Source organism: Typopeltis vanoorti, chromosome 5 (assembly GCF_054136105.1).
Source record: "Typopeltis vanoorti isolate ZY-2024b chromosome 5, IOZ_Tvanoo_1.0, whole genome shotgun sequence".
Taxonomy (NCBI): Eukaryota; Metazoa; Arthropoda; class Arachnida; order Uropygi; family Thelyphonidae; genus Typopeltis; species Typopeltis vanoorti.
This window is the reverse complement of record NC_143553.1, coordinates 14,314,158-14,331,332: the sequence shown is the minus strand read 5'-3', so window position 1 is coordinate 14,331,332 and position 17,175 is coordinate 14,314,158. Positions and strand designations below refer to the sequence as shown.

At 35.8% G+C, this 17,175-nt stretch overlaps 1 protein-coding gene across 4 annotated transcripts in view; it reads left to right on the top strand.

Annotated features, from left to right (window-relative positions):
* LOC150106232 (voltage-dependent calcium channel subunit alpha-2/delta-3-like) overlaps nucleotides 1-17,175 on the top strand; it is a 2,133,114-nt gene that overhangs the window by 1,251,394 nt on the left and 864,545 nt on the right. For all 4 annotated transcript variants that reach the window (XM_090393048.1, XM_090393049.1, XM_090393047.1 and 1 more), the window contains one exon: nucleotides 16,964-17,112. In XM_090393048.1, coding sequence (XP_090249174.1) covers nucleotides 16,964-17,112 — 149 coding nt within the window. The remainder of the gene's footprint in view (nucleotides 1-16,963; nucleotides 17,113-17,175) is intronic.

Here is a 17,175-nt window from a genome sequence, read left to right as displayed (position 1 = left end):
ACTTGTTGAACATCTGCACAGTTATTAATAATAGCTACAGGATACTCTGTGATGATAATAAATTATTGTACACTTACTCTCACAAATCTGAATGTCTTTTTAAAAAACATTTTTCAGGTACTTCTTTACCTCCCTAATCCCAACCGCAATGATATATTATCTATGTCCAAATTTTGGGAACTGTTATCGGTAATTCTATTTTTTGCCTTATTTTTGATTAGTTTATAGTCTCTCTCTCTCTCTCACTCACTCACTCACACCCAAGCATATGCACGCACACACATTAAAGATACCATGAGCTTATATTATTGCTGTTTGAATTTTTCAATTCTATTTGTTAGATAGATTATGGTTTTAGATACTTATAAACAGAAATATTTGCATAATTTAGCGCAGTTAACTGAGAGAACAAACGAAATTGAGAGAAAAAATGAAACTAGAAATAGCGTGACGCAGAAATCGAAAGTGAAAAAAAATCAAAAGAATGGATGATAGCGAAAGATCGAAACAGGTTGGACTGAAAGTACAGAAACAAAGAAAGATGAATGAGTGTGAAAATGGGAAGAATGATAGCAAAAGTTGGACGCATGTTGGACCGAAAGTATGGAAACAAAGAACGATGAATGAGAGTGAAAATTAGAAGAGCAGGTCGAGAGTTAGAAAGATTGAATGATAGAGAGAATGTGTCGCGAGATTCGGATGTAGAATTGGATTGGATGAGGCAAGAAATGAAATGGATGCGGAAGGAAATAAAGAAAATTCAGGTAAAAACTATTAAAATAAATATTAATGGCATGAAAGAGTTAACGAAAGATGTGCGAGTGGTTTTGTATGGCGACTCCATTATTAAAGGTGTGCTGGAGGATAGAATGCACAAGGTATGTTTTCCAAGCGCTAAAATGAGTAGAGTGATTGAGGCATTGGATATGAGGCAGGAGCGAGCAAAAAGATTTAATAATATTAATAGGTACGAATGATATGAGAGAGGACAAACTCAGACAGTATGTAACAGAGGGCACACGAGGATTGAGGGTCTTGGATTTGGTCATCTCATCAGAGGATGTAATTATAAATGAGGTGTCAAATCATCCACCAATTGGTGAGAGTGACCACGAGGTGATTACCTGGGTGGTTGCCAGCAGTGTGAGGACCTCTGTGAGAAAATGGTATATGTGGAACTAAAGGGGGGTGATTATGAAGAGCTCAGGAGAGAGCTTGCATTGCAGGTGTAGCGTGGAATGAGGAGTTAGCTGGAAAAGAGATCAATGCAGCTTGAGTGATTTTCAAAAAATGTTTAGTAAATGCAATGTCTAAATGTATTCCAAGGATGAGAAGGTTAACACATTCGCTGCAACACTACTTCGTCATACTTTGTTCCCGTACGCCAAACAATTTCACTTCTTCAAGGTCAGGATGGGTAATCTCGTTGCCAGCGGTAAGCGACATATGAGTATACTCGTAGTTGGCTGGTGCGGAGCATATACATTTTACGAGTGTAGACAGTTTTGCTGCTAGCTCCATATGCCAAGCATTATCACTTCTTCAAGGTCAGTACAGGTAATCTCGTTGCCGGCGGTAAGCGTCATACGAGTATACTCATAGCTGGCTTGTGTGGTTCATATACCAACTATGAGTATACTCGTAGTTGGCAGTGAATGTGTTAAATAAGGTGGGTGTGAGATGGATGAATACAGAGATTAAGCATGTGATACAGAGAAAAAGGGCATTGTGAAAGCAGCACAATCGAGGTGGTAAAAACCAATTTCATGAGGTCTACAAAGACCAAGCAAGGAGGGTGACTTGGTTAGTGAGGGTAGCTAAAGAGAGGTATGAACAGCAGTTGGCTAATGAAGCCAAAAAGAATCCTAAGCAATTCTTTCGATATGTAGCCAGCAAAAGAAAGAATAATTGTGGAAGGATGACATTGATTGGAGAAAATGGTATAAAGACAGCTGATGCAGAATGTGTGGTGGAGATACCTAACGAGCAGTTCATAAAAATCTTTCAATCTTGTGAATGTGACTTCATGGAGGGATTAAGAGCAGTTGATGATGGGTAGGAGGGACTTACTGTAGGTGAGCAAGAGGTGTATGGGGAGTTGAGTAAACTAGATGTTAATAAGGCTGTGAAACTTGATAATATATCACCACGTATTCTGGAAGAATGTGCCAGGGAGTTGACACCTGCCTTGACATATTTTTTTAATATGAGTCTTGCTCTGGTCGGAGTGGAAGTAGGAGAAGATTGTGCTACTTCATAAAGGAGATGATCGAACTCAAGCATTAAACTATAGGCCTATCTGGTTGTTAAGTTGTTGGAGAAGCTTGTGAAAACTAGGATCCAGAGTTGGGTTGACAACAATGGTATCATCTTTGATGGACAGCATGGATTTGCTAAAGGGAGGTCATGTTTTAGTAATCTACTTACTTATTACAATAAAGTGACTGCTTCCTTGGACAGAGAAAAAGCATACACAGTAATATACTTGGATTTTGCAAAGGCTGTTGATAGAGTACCTCATGATATTTTGACAGTCAAACTAGAGCAGATGGGGTTCGATATTAGATTGGTGCATTGGATTGGAGATTAGCTGTCTGATAGGTATCAACAAGTTGTCTATGGGGGAACGATGTCAAGGAAAAGGAAAGTCACTGGTAGAGTGCCTCAGGGATCATTTTTTAGGTCCATTACTGTTTAACTTGTATATTAATGATATAGGTAAAGATTTGGATGGAGATATTCAGTTGTTTGCAGATGATGCAAAGTTGGGACGAACCATGAAGTGTAGTGAAGATGTTCTGGCCTTACAGGAAGACTTGAATAGATTGAGTGATTGGCATGGAAATGGGGATGTGAGGTCAATGTTACAAAATGTAAGGTTTTAAAATTTGGAAAACAAAGATGGGATGCACAATTTATGCTTGGTGAGAATATATTGTTGGAGGTAGAGGAAATAAGAGATCTGGGGTGATAGTGGATAAGGATCTACAATTTAGAGGACACATTGCCAAAATTGTGAAGACAACACAAAGGCTTCTGGGAATGATGCAGAGGACACTGACATGTAGAATTAGGGAGATTCTTGTTCTGTTGTATAAGGCTTTGATTAGGTCACACATGGACTATTGTGACCAGATTTGGTCACTGGGTTTTCAGAAGGATGAAGAGATGTTGGAAAGGGTCCAAAGGAGACTGACTAAGGTAGTTTCTGACCCCTGGAATGTCGAATATGAGGAAAGATTGAGAAGATGTAATTTGCAGAGTCTGGTTGACAGCAGGAAGAGGGGAGATATGATAGAAACCTACAAGTTGGTAAGGGGTTGTTATAGGATCAATGCTGGAGAAGTTTTACAGAGAATAGTGGGAGATCAGGGGAGAACCAGAGGTCATCCCTGGAAACCCTATAAAGAGGGTGTGAGTAGGGGAGTGAGAGACAGGTTTTTTTCGTGCAGAGTTGTGAATGATTGGAATGCCTTGCCTGAGAATGTTGTGTCTGCAAAGAGTTTGAATGTGTTTAAAACATGGCATGATGAGCTGTGTGTGTGTGATGAAAGGACCTCCCAAATGAGTGTTTGACTCCATCAGGTCTTGGGGTGGTAATAATAATAATAATTAAATATCCTGCCACTGTGTTTCCATAAGTATTTTTTACACTTCTGAATTGTAGAGCAAGAAAACAACACACACACACACACACACACACACACACACACACACACACACACACACACACACACACACACACACACACACACACACACACACAAATTTGGAAGAGTTCATAGCATCAAATTCCCTACACATCCTAAATGACAATTGTAACAGTCCATCATTTGAAAATATCAGAGGAAGCAGCTTCATTGATCTGACAATAGCAAACAATGCTATTTTACCCTGGGTTTCTGAATGGAAATGCGAAGAAGAGGAAAGCTATTCTGACCATCACGTATTAAGTTTCATTAGCAGTAACAAAAATTAAAAAGGAATGCACAACATAAACCATCAAATTAATACCAAAGTACCTCACCAATAGAACTAACTTAGAGAAATTTATAAAAGCATTAAAGAGAATTTTCACGCCTAAACTCAGAAGATCACTATAAGGCGAATAGCGAACAACTGCCCAGCTTAGACAAAAACCTAGCCATCTGGGCATCAGTACAAGCCGATATAGACTTCCTTACTTCTGCACTTTCATCAAGTCTGATAAAATCCAGTGACCAAACACTCAGTCAACCAATAAGCTAAACATCGACGGAAGAAAATCAATACCTTGGTTGAACGACGAACTAACAGTCCTAAGAAAACGTGTTAACACACTCCAACGACTATACCAAAGAATATACAATAACCAAGATTTGAGAGTGAGTAGAAGACAGAACTACTATAAAGCCAAATACAGTTATCAGTCAAAAATTACAAACGCAAAAATAGAATCATGGAAAAAATTCTGTACAGTTTCAACCATATCAAATCCTTGGAATTGCATATATAAATTATCAGCAAGTAATATGTAGATGCCGTCTGTTTTCTTGATCGTTGATAATATAGGTGTTGTCTAATTCTTGCTTGCTGATAATTTATATATGCAATTCCAAGGATTTGATGCTATTTTGATACACAGAACTTACAGACAAAGAATAAAAACAGATATAGACACTCCTGACAACGACTTATTTACATCTAATGAAATCAAATCACTATTAAGATCAATGGATCCACAAAAAAAAACTCCTGGAGAAGACGGAATAATTAGCGATATTCTCCTAAGAGCATTTTTCGAATTCCCAAATTCATAACAACAGTTTACAACGAATGCCTAAAAAGAAGTCTCTTTCCTTCATTATGGAAACGCTGAAAAATTATACCCATAATCAAACTAGGAAAAGAAACATCCAATGCACTAGATTAAAGAGTTCACAGAAGACAGTTTACAGCAAAAAAAGACGTAGTACTGATCTCACTCGATGTGTAAGGAGCGTTCGATGATACGTAGTGGCCAGCCATAATCAATCAGTCGATAGATTTAAAATGCTCAAAAAACTTACTCTACCTTACAAAAATTTATTTCACAGACAGAAGAGCAACCATGACATTAAAAATCACAACTGTACTGAAAGAAGTCAAACGAGGCTGCCTGCAAGGTTCCTGCTGTGGACCAAGTTTCTGGAACATCCAGTACAACTCACTTTTAAGACTTCCTTTCACTACTGAAACAAAAGTCATTGCCTTTGCCAATGATGCCACGATAATGATTCGGGGACGCGACGCCTTACAGTTAGAAGTAATGGCCAACGAAGAACTCTTTAAAGTTGCAGAGTGGGCACGCGAGAAAAACGTTACCTTCAATAGCACCAAGTCTAAAGTGCTCCACATCTCACGCAAAAAATCAAAACAACCTGGAAAGGTCTTCCTAAACGGAGAAGTTCTTGAGATAGCCAGTGAGTTAAAATACCTAGGAGTGATAATAGATGAAAAATTTACCTTCAATAAGCACATCTCATGTTGCTGATAAAAGCTTACAAGTAGTAAACCTCCTAGCTAAGTCGGCAAGGATTAAGTGGGGATTAGGCCATGAGCACTGAAAACAATATACACCAGTGCTATACTACCACTGATATCTTATGCTGCACCTGCCTGGAAACATAGACTAAAATCAAAGATAAACCGACAAAAACTGAACAGAGTTCAAACGCCTTATAGCCATATGTATAAATAAAGGATATAGGACAATAATATCTTTCAAGGCAGCTTGCATTATTGCAGCTCTAACACCAATCTGCTTGAAAATACAAGAATTATCTCTTGTATGTGCCGTCACTTCCAGAAAATATAATGAAAGTTATGACATCAATCCAAATTACTACAAATGCCTGCTTCACTAGGTAGGTGGCCTCACCCAGCAAAGAGAACATATATTAAGGAGAAGGAAAGCGACAATTTTCAAATATACACTGATGGAAGCAAACCGAAGGGAACGTCGATTGTTCTCTCATTGCATACAACAGATAGTCCATTATACAAGAATGCTGCTCTAGGCTGCATGCTCTCTGTTCCAACAACCAAGCAGAACAACTTGCTATAGTTCAGTCACTTACATATCTCTGGGAATTAGAACTCAACACCTCTCATCAAAAGACAGCGACAATTTACAGTGATAGTAAAAGCACTATAGACAGCATAAAAAACTAAAACAGCTATATAGCATTAATAGAACAGACAAGAAATCTGGTTTGGATTCTCACTCTAGTGGGAAGGGAAATCAAGTTCTGTTGGGTGAACGAGCATACTGGGGTAGCAGAAAACAAGAGAGTGGATCAGCTGGCTAAAGAAGCAGCTAGAAAGAAATGGCTAGAAACAAATTACCAAAAGTACTCAAAATTGGCTATAAAAACACTTGCAGAAGAGAAAAGCCTAGACTTGTGGGAAGAAGAATGGAAGACATCAAAAAATGGATCAACGACAAAAGAATTCTTGCCAAGCATCAGAAGCAGACTCCAGCTGAAAAGACATGCCATTTCTCGAGGTTTAACTACGCTACTAATGGGACATTATTATTATTCATGGAAAACTAAAACACTACTTATGCAGATTCCATATCTTGTAATTGCCATCATGCACTTGTAGTTCACACCTTCAACAGACTGTTGACCACATACTCTACAACTGCCAGCTACTGGACTCCATTCGGATACACAACATGTCCTCACTTCCAGAGACAAGTAGCCAGTATCAAAACAGAGACTTATCGAAAAGTATTTCTCAGAATTAATTAAATTTGCCAATAAGATAAACTCCCAGTGCTTGTAATCTAACATAAATTACTAATATTGTGTGAATCATATGGTGTTAATATATGGATATATAAAATATAAATGTAAATATGAATATTGATACAAAAATATAAATATAAATGTCAATCAGTACTTGTAAGCTACATGTAATATAAGCATTGTATGCAATGGAGCATGTAGGAATAAATTACCTCCTAGTAAGGTTGGGAGGAAAATGCAGAAAACACACACACTGAACATTTTGTTTTGTTTCCTGGGAGACAATTTTCTATGTATGTCATTCATAAATACTGAACTGATAATACTGTTTCACATAATGCTGAGAGTAATGAATAAATTGATAAGAATGTAGAAGAAATTTTTTTTAAATATAATCAATTTACTTACTTATTATTACACAGCCATCTCCATAGAGTATGTGTGGGAGATCCAGCAAGGTTTCCAGATTTTGTAAAAATAAATGAAAAATGCAAAAATTAAATAAAATGATAAGAAAAAATTCTTAGTTGCTCGCAGTACTGGTATATTATAGGTACATAACCTTTAGTGAGCAAGATATATATATATATATAAAAATAAAAAAAAAATATTAATAAACCTATTTAACATAACTATCCTTAAATCATTTACCAACAGAGCACTTAAGACCACCTCTGGCAACCATTTCATTCAATCACTATTCTCCATGTGAAAAAAAAAATCTATTCATCTTACTCACACCCATGCTAACCACATCCTTATACACCCTGTGGGTGAGTGGTGCCATTATGCATTTTTTCTCCCATTTCAACATCTCTCCCTTGTTATCTCTCTCTCGATCTGGAAATACAGCACTCATTACTTTCTATAACTCAAGTGAAAGTTTCAAAAACTGAGTTCTGCACATCTCAGAAGGTATCATTATTGATCCACAAATTAATTTTTGCAGTTTTTACATGTAATAGTTTTTCATTCAAGTTTATTTATTAAATTTGCCATATGGAAATTCTTATAATCTGTAATTTCCTGATTACTGGGTAATTCCAAAAACTACAGATTTTTAAAGATTTCTATATCAAAGAAAGGAACCCAAATGGGGGTGTAATTTTTCTTGGTAGAAGAAGTGTCAAAATGTTATATACCATATGTTACTTAAAGAATGCTTCCTTCCATACCATCCCTATTTTTCTCTTTCCAAATGTCCAGTTCTCAACATCCACACAGTGCAATCCATCTATTGTAACTGCCATATTCTTTCTTTCACATTCTATTCCATCAGCAACATGGCTGGTGAGGGTAGCTATATGCTACCATCAGGGCCGGCCTTCTCTATAAAGCGGCCCAGGTGCAAGAAACCTTTTGGGACCCTAAAATATTTTTCAAAGGTAAAAATTAAAGGATTCGAAATAAACATATTGTAAAACCTCTTACCTGCAAATGATTTTGGCACAGGCAAACAAAAAAAAAACACATTCGAAATATAACAGGTAAACATAACGTATACTGAACACAAAACAAAAGTATTAAATAATTAAAATAAATAAATATTTAACTCAAACAAAAGTAACCTGGCTCACCAACTAGCGCACAAAAACTATTTACAATTAATTATTGTTTAAAGTAATAAAAAAAATTAATTTAAGCACATAAAAAAATAAATAGGTTTAATATTTAGGGGTCTAGTTTTACTAACACGTATATTGCTTAATATGTATTTATTTAAATATGTGATTTTTTTTTTTTGCTATGTCATTAATCATTTCTTAAAAATTAGAATTTTTGGCAATTTCCTTTTTGATGCTTAATATAGCAAGTGCATTTAAGCGTTCTTCGCACATACTTGACCGAAGATTATCAATTTTAATTTGCTAAAAGAACACTCTGCACTTGCTATAGTAACTGGTAACGTAAAGAAAATTTTCAATACAGTTAGCACATTTGGAAATAGTTCATTATGACTATTATTTAATATATATTGCAATATGTCTTGCGTGTTATTTACATTTTTTGGTCCAAGATCAATTCTCATAACAAATCAATTTCCTGGATTAAGTCTTCATTTACATCTTTACTATAATAATTTACAAAATCCCTTGAGCGATTTTCTAGTTCATTTTTTTCTAATGTTTTTATATCAGTGATTAATTTAAAATAAGAAATAACATTGGGTATATTTTTAAATCTCTCATCTATTTGTACAATAAGAGTATCAATCACAACGTTGAAAAATGACATCTAAATTCCTCTACTGGTTTAGCAAAACTTCATCTTCTGCCAGTTCAGAAAATAATCTTTTTCTTTTTCAAATTCTTTTTTCAGGGAAGTCTTCGGAAATATTCAAGTTTCATGCTATCATTTTTGCATCGTCTCTAAAAATGTATTGAATTTTGATCTTAAATTTTGGATTTCATTTTTAATTTTATTCACTAAATTAAAAGCAGAGTCAAGAACAGTTATTTTTGCTTGAAATAGTTTGTTGATACTATTAATTTTTGACAATATTGTAAACCACACTGATAAGCTGTGAATCTAGTACACTTTTAGATTCCGATATTGCTGTGTTATCGTTAATTGCACCAATAAATTCTTCTAAGGCATTATAAGTTTGTTCAGACTGTACATACACTGCTTTGACTGCGTCGACTTTGGCTTCCCATGGAGTATCACATAATGGTTTAAGCGTAATATTTAAATGCTTTTGTATAATTTCCCACCTTTTTATAGATAGATGCAGAAAATACGCAGTATAAACGTTGCAATATTCCGAAAAATGTTTTACGATATATACTACCGGAATCAGAATCACAAATGATCAAATTAAAAGAATGCAATAAGTAAGGTACATAAATTGCATGAGGGTATAAACTAATTATTCCAGATTGTATGCCTTTATATGTTGTCTTCATATTGCTACCATTATCGTATGCTTGTCCTCTACAATTCATAATATTATTATTATTATTATTCAGTCCTCCATGGAGTCGAAAGACTCATCATGGGAGGTCCTTCCTAAGAACATAAAGTCTGTCAAGACTCATCGAGGGGAGACCCCCCTAAGAAACACAAAGCCTATCATACCACTCCTTAAACTCATTGACCATTCTCGCTCTCACCACTCCATCAGGCAATGCATTTCACGGTTCAACCACCCTCCACGCAAAGAAACCACTCCTCACCCTCTTTCTCACAGTTTCCTTTCGTAACTTCCAGGGATGGCCTCTTGTCATCACTCCTTCGCACTGTTCAACCAAGCAAAAGAACTCCCCAGTGTCCACCTCTCAACAGTTTAAATGTCTCAATCATATCACCTCTCCTTCTTCTATCAACCAAACTCTGCAGTCCACATTCCCTCAGCCGATCCTTGTAACTATCCTTGTACAGTCCTGAAACCATCTTTGTCATCCGTCTTTGTATCCTTTCCACAGTTAATTTATCCCCTTCAAATCCTGGGGACCAAATCTGAGAACAATAATCCAAGTGTGGTTTGATCAGAGATTTATACTACGGAATGATAACCCTCTTATCTCTGCAGGTTAGTGTCCTTCTCATAATTGCAGCAATCCTCTGTGTTACCTTCACCACCTTTGCAATATGTAACCTAAACTTCAGTTTTCTATCAACCATCAACCCCCCCCCCCCCCAGATCTCTTGTCTCCTCTACTTCCTCCAGCATAACTGATCCCATAGAGTATGCTGCATCCCATCAATGTTTCCCAAACCTCAAGACCTTACATTTTGCTGCATTAAACTGAAACCCCCATTCATTTGCCCAACTATCTAGCTTATTCAAATCCTCTTGCAGGGCTACCACATCTGCAATATTACTAATAATCCTTCCTAGTTTCGCATCATCCGCAAACAACAGAATATCCCCTTCCAATCCACTGGCAATGTCATTGATATAAAGGTTAAACAATATAGTTCCTAGTACTGAGCCCTGTGGGATCCCACTTGTAACCCTCTGTCTCCTTGAAACTGCTCCACCATACACAACTCTCTGATACCTATCGGACAGCCAATCCTGAATCCAGTTGACCAATCTGACATCCAGACCCATGTGCTGCAACTTAAATATCAGCTTATCATGTGGCACCCTGTCAAATGCCTTCGCTAAGTCTAAGAAAATTGCAGTATATGCCTTTCCCTCATCTAATGTTCTTGTAACTTTATTATAAAAGGCTAGCATATTGCTTAAACAAGAGCGCCCTTTCACAAATCCGTGTTGACTCTCACAGATAACATGACCCTCATCTGCCCAACACTGTATACGGTCCCTCACCACTTTTTCCAAGATCTTAACAACTACTGATGACACACAGACTGGCCTATAATTAGACACTTCCAGTCTGTTACCACCCTTATGCAATGGCACTATCTTACCTTCCTTCCATTCCCTATGCACCTTTCCTGCAGCCAGACTTTCATGGAAAAGCCAGGTTAAAGGCACTGTCAGTTACATAGCACATTCTCTCAAAACTCGTGGTGAAATACCATCCAGTCCCAAAACTTTACTGACATCCAGAGTACTCAGCATCTGAAACACACTCTCCTCCTGTACCTCTAAACCTCGAACCAGCCCTATCCCTCTAGCATTAAAACTGACTACTCTAGGATGAAATACTCCAATAAAGTGTTCATTGAACAATTCCACAATGTCCTCTGCATCAGTCACTCTATTCCCATTTTTATCCCACAATATCATTCTTCCACAGTCATTTCTCCTCCTACTGGCCACATAGCTAAAAAATTCCCTAGGATTTTCTTTGGATCATAGGGCCAACCTCCTTTCATATTCTAGTTTCGCTTTCCGTACCACACTAGTCACTCTTCTGGCCTGTGTCTTATATTCTTCATGCATCCTCTCTTCACCTGTCTCCTTATATCTCTTCCATAGTCTCTTTTTCGCATGCAATTCCTGTTTAATATTGTTTGTCATCCACTTTACTCCAAATTGTGTCCTCTTCTTCACTCGTGGTATACAACTTACCATTGCTGCTAACAAATATTCTTTCACAATTTCCCACGCACTAATGATATCCCGGCCTTCCAATTCCTCCCTCCATGAAACTTCTCCAAGTTGACATCTTAGACTATTGCAATCACCTGCCTTATAATTTCACATACGTTCCTGTCTCTTTGATATTCCTGCATGTCTGTTCATTTTCCAAGTCAACACCATATGGTCACTCTCTCCAACTGGTGGGAGAGACGTCAACTCAGTTATTATCTACTCTTCTGATGCTATAACCAAATCCAAAACTTTTGAACCTCTTGTTCGCTCTGTTACATGTTGCCTAAGACATTTGTCCCTCAAGAATTCTAGAAATTCCATTCCCCTATTGCTACATGCATCTTCCTCTCTCCAATTTATACTACTGAAGTTAAAATCTCCCATAACAATCATTCTTCTTGCACTTGCCAAACTTAGCTGTCTAAACATCTCCTGGTCCCCATCCTCTGTGCTCTTGGGTCTGTAGCAACACCCCACTAAATAGCCTGTCTTGCCTACATCTACCTCACACCATACGCTCTCAAAATCATTTGTCTCACTTCCTTCCAAATTCTCCACTCTTAGAGGATATAGGTCATCACTTATCATAAGCAGTACCCCACCGCCACGCTTTCCCCTCCTATCCTGACAAAAAATGCTATACCCAGCGACTTCTATTCGTGTTATTTTATCCCCTTCTGTCAACCACGTCTCAATGATCCCAATAATTTTTGGCCAGGCTGATGCTATCTGCGCCACCAATTCCTCTCCATTATTCCAGATACTCCTGGCATTAGTATAAAACATATAAATGCCATTGTTTCTATATCCAGCATTATCCCTTCTAGACTCCACTGGGCTCAGTGCTACCTGACATCATCTCCCTTCTCCCAAGTATCCATTCCCACAAGAGGCCATCCCCCTGCTATCATCCTCCCTGGGACACACTGACTAGTTCAGAACAGCAATCTCTCCAGATGCCTACGTCCTTCCTCATTCATATCTAAATCAAGCTTTTTAAAAGCGAATTTACTAGTTCTTCACCAGTCACATCAGTTTCTTCAATAAATCCTAAAAATGACTCATTTAAAATTTATATATCTAATAATTATTGATGTTTGTTCCTTATAAGAAATATTAGGAGTACAATCCATTTGGATACTGTAATATACGGCTACTTTTATATCGTCTTTAATTTTATTAAGGACTTCATTACCTAATGCAGCAATAAAATCCTCTTGAAATCTATGCGTCCAAATGATGCACAATTCTTTTTTTCGTATTTTTAATTCTGTTTACATGATCCATTAGCACAGGATCACATTTACTTAATAATTCTATTAAAGTTAAAAATTTTTCATTATTTGGCGTTCCTATTGTTTCATGGGATCCTCGAAATGACAGATTATTACTTGCTAAAAATAGAATTACATCTACAATTCTTTGGAATAGTAATTTTAGATGTTCCGTTTCTTTATTTATGTTAATTTGATTTGTTCTGTCAACAGTCGAATATAAATTAAGCCTTTTTAATAATTCTTGCCAAGCAATAAAAGAATTAAAGTGACCAACAGAAAACTCATGATCTCGACTTACAGATAACAGTTTTCTCCATTTATTAAAACCATTTATAAATTGTGTTGATTGATCTTTTCCTCTTCTTTTGGAAAATAATACACAACAAAAGCAAAATACCGAGTCTTGAGCTTTTGAGTAAACTAACCAGCTGCGAAGCTGAGTTTCACCATTTGGCATTTTTTTTAAATAGTACGATTTAGAAAATGATCTACCTTTAAATTTCTTAACGAATGCATCTTAATGATGTTGTTTAGGTCCGGTTGTAACACAAAATAATCTAAATTTATCAGTAATAATGTTTGGCCACAAACCTGGATCATTTATATTCACTTGATCACCATGTTATTATTGTTTTCATCATTATTTGCTGTATTCAAAACGTTTGTATAATCAGACACGGCTTTTCGATGAATCCCACAGTTTCTACATTTTCATTGAAAAGTTGTGTAGCTTGTTTTGAGTTTTCTTCTTCAGTTGAAGCTTGAATCATAACTGCTGAAGTCATAGCAATTTCGTTGTCAGATTTACGTAGCCATGAAAACAAATCTACTCGTGACTTATTGAGATTTTGCTTTTCTTGTTTTTTCTTTTCTGCTGATTTCCTTTTTTGACACCCAGAGGGATACTTTCTTGGCATGGACATTATAGGTTAGGCTTTGCCTCAAATAAGTAAATAATATTAAATATTTTCATCCCATGAATTAACAAAAAGTTAAATATGTACGTACTTTTTACAATATTACAAAATTTTAGAAACACTCAAGGAATGTATTTATTTTTTTCGTTTGTTTACTTCAGTACATCAGTTTCACCCTTATCTATCACTATTAACTGAGTTGAAATTAACGTAGTCGAGATCTAATCATGTGCACACAACCCTTCATAATCCTGAATATTGATAATACATTTCACATAGCTTTAAAAATAACGTATCATATTTACTGATCAGGGGTGCAAGTTATACGCGTATAACTTGCACCCCTGATTTTACTTTGCGAAAAAAAAAAATTGAAAAGTTTCGCGTAACCTCGCACAGAACAAAAAAGTTTAATCACGTTCACCTCATGGCAATAGTGACTCGCTTCCAGTGGCAAACCACGCGCCCTCCATATTAGCCAATACATCTGCAGACGCAAGTAAAAGCAGGTCATTTTATTGTATCACTGAATAAGGTACAAACATTTGCAGTCTGTGTAATATATTTCTCAACAAATAGTGCAATTAGAGACAGCTGGGATAAAATGAATAATAAATCTAACTAATGAATCGCATGTCCCTTCCCTCAAAAACTATGCTATTTAGCCACAAGGAAAACCATATGCTGCACTAGCAAACACTAAAAACTAGATGTGTGGGAGTCTGTCCCCCCAGCTGAAATGCAGAGCAACAATAAAAATCAACAGAAAGTGTTAAAATTCGTAAACATGTTAAAGCTAGGAAGTATATAGTGAATATTGTTATGGCACTTTCAGATATTGAATTTGGTTGAAGAGAATTAGCATTTCAATTCAAAAATTGTCTGCTTGACTCGTGCGATCTTTTGTTAATACCGCATTAATCATATGCACATATCTTTACTGGCCTAGTACCATGGCTGTCTGTTCATTAGTCATTCATGAAGGATTGTTCATTAAGTATCTCAAGTCTTGTAAATTACTGCTAATTTTTGCTTGAAATAATGGGAAAGCAGATGGTACTATTTGGGTAGGATGCACACAAGGAAACTGCTCTCTAGGCAGGAAATAGTAATTGCAATATATGCGGGGATTTTACGAAAAAAACTGAAAACTTTAGTTTCCGAAAATCAATGTAAAGGAAATTTGCTTTTATATTTAATAAGTTAAACATATTAATTGACAATAAATACTTCCAATCCATAATTTAATGACTTACGATTTAATAAAATCCAAATACACTTTAGAAAACGGATACGTTCTTTACGAAACAAGAAAGATATATCAAATGATAGTAAAGGAGTCACGCCATGTCTGGATACCTGACAAATAATGCAACAACTGAACTGGACAAAACTTGTACATCAGTATATCGCAGAGATATATTGATGGCTTGGAAATAGGATGTTTGTTTCTAATTTTCTTATTACTTATTATTATGAAACAGTTGGTAGAGTTTAATTAATTATTGCATTTTTATTTGGTATAGCTGTACTCACTAAAATTGTATTATATTAAGTTAAAATATGTGTCAGCGAAGATGTTTGAAATGTATTTTTTTATTTAATTATTTTTTAAGATGAGCCCTGGGTTGCGTGCTAGAAAAAAAGGCAACCCTTAACATACCTGCCGTTTGGCAGGTATGTTAAGGGTTGTCCACCCCTGCTCTAGACTAACCATATATAAAGAATATAATAAATATTTTTCAACGGTTTCGATAACGAGCCAAATGATATAAATTTGTAACAGATTAGAAAAAACTAATGATGAAGCAGGCATTTTAGGGTAAAAACGAAAAAAATTTGTTAATTTTTATACACTGCATAAACGCATCAAAAGGGTTAAGCAAAAACCCTAATATAATAGAGAAACACAGAGATATTATTATTATCGGGGATCCTAAAATCCTGTCGATGAAATCCCTTTAGTTATAAGCAAAATTAGAAGAAGAAAATAAAATAAAATAAAAAATATGTTTTCGCAAATGTGTACTGACTGTGCCCACTCAATCGTGGGGCCCGGGTGCATTGCACCCGCTGCACCTCTGAGATGGCCGGCCCTCGCTACCATACTAGGGAAATGATTATGAGCAAGGTGGTTTCCCGTTACATTCCTTGTCTTTCACATTATGCACCATAAAATTCATATTCACCTTTTCTGTTTTTTCTTTCATCAGTTACATCATTGATATCTCTTTGGTGATACTCACTTTATCTGCACCTGTTAACACTTGGACTGGAATGGCCGGAATCACAAAGGAATGATTGATGATTATATCTTCTAGTGCTTTCTAGTGTTTAGAATTCTGATACACATACATAACAGTCTTTTATCATAGCATTCTATACAGTTTTATAGTATGTTATGTAAAATACATAGACTGGACAACAGTGAGACAAACAACAGACAAGATATTGTTGGTCACTATGATAACATATAATGAACAAAATAAAAAATTAACAAAAACTTTGTAAATCAAATCTGCAATTTTCTGAAACACTGCATTGTTACATCTACCATAGAATAGTAATTTAACATGAATAACATGGCCTCCTTGGAGGTGTCACATAATAACAAACAATGTACACAATATCAAGGCTCAATATACAAAAAAAAAAAAATTCTTTTCAGGAAGAAAATACAGAGAGTCTTCTTCAAGTTATATTTTTAAAATTGTCATTTACAACTTTTTTGGTAAAAATATATTTTCCACAAAAGTATGTTAAAATGATTAAGTAAAGATGAAAGACAGTTATTAATTTGTTAGGAAATCTCTCATATGCCCATTTATCATTAATAAATGGGCATATGAGAGATTTCCTAATGCAAATTTCCTTAGCGTAATGCAAATATACATAAGTGTTAGCTTACCCAGTCTTTAAAAATAAAATCTAAAACATAGTATTGTTGGTGAAAATTTGTAAAAAAAAAAAAATTGAATTTTATAGGACTTACTGTGATTATCCTCAAAAAGAAGGTGATTCTGATCTTACTCCTGAAGAAGTAATAAAAAAGTTCTTTTCTGAATCTCTTCCCACTCAAAATTTTCGCTGGCGATCAACTAGTACAAGACCACCTATATTTGACAAACCTATATGTAAGCATTATTATGCCTCTTTTTTTTATTTACTGTGTAGTTCCCCCCACTTAGTTCTCCCAC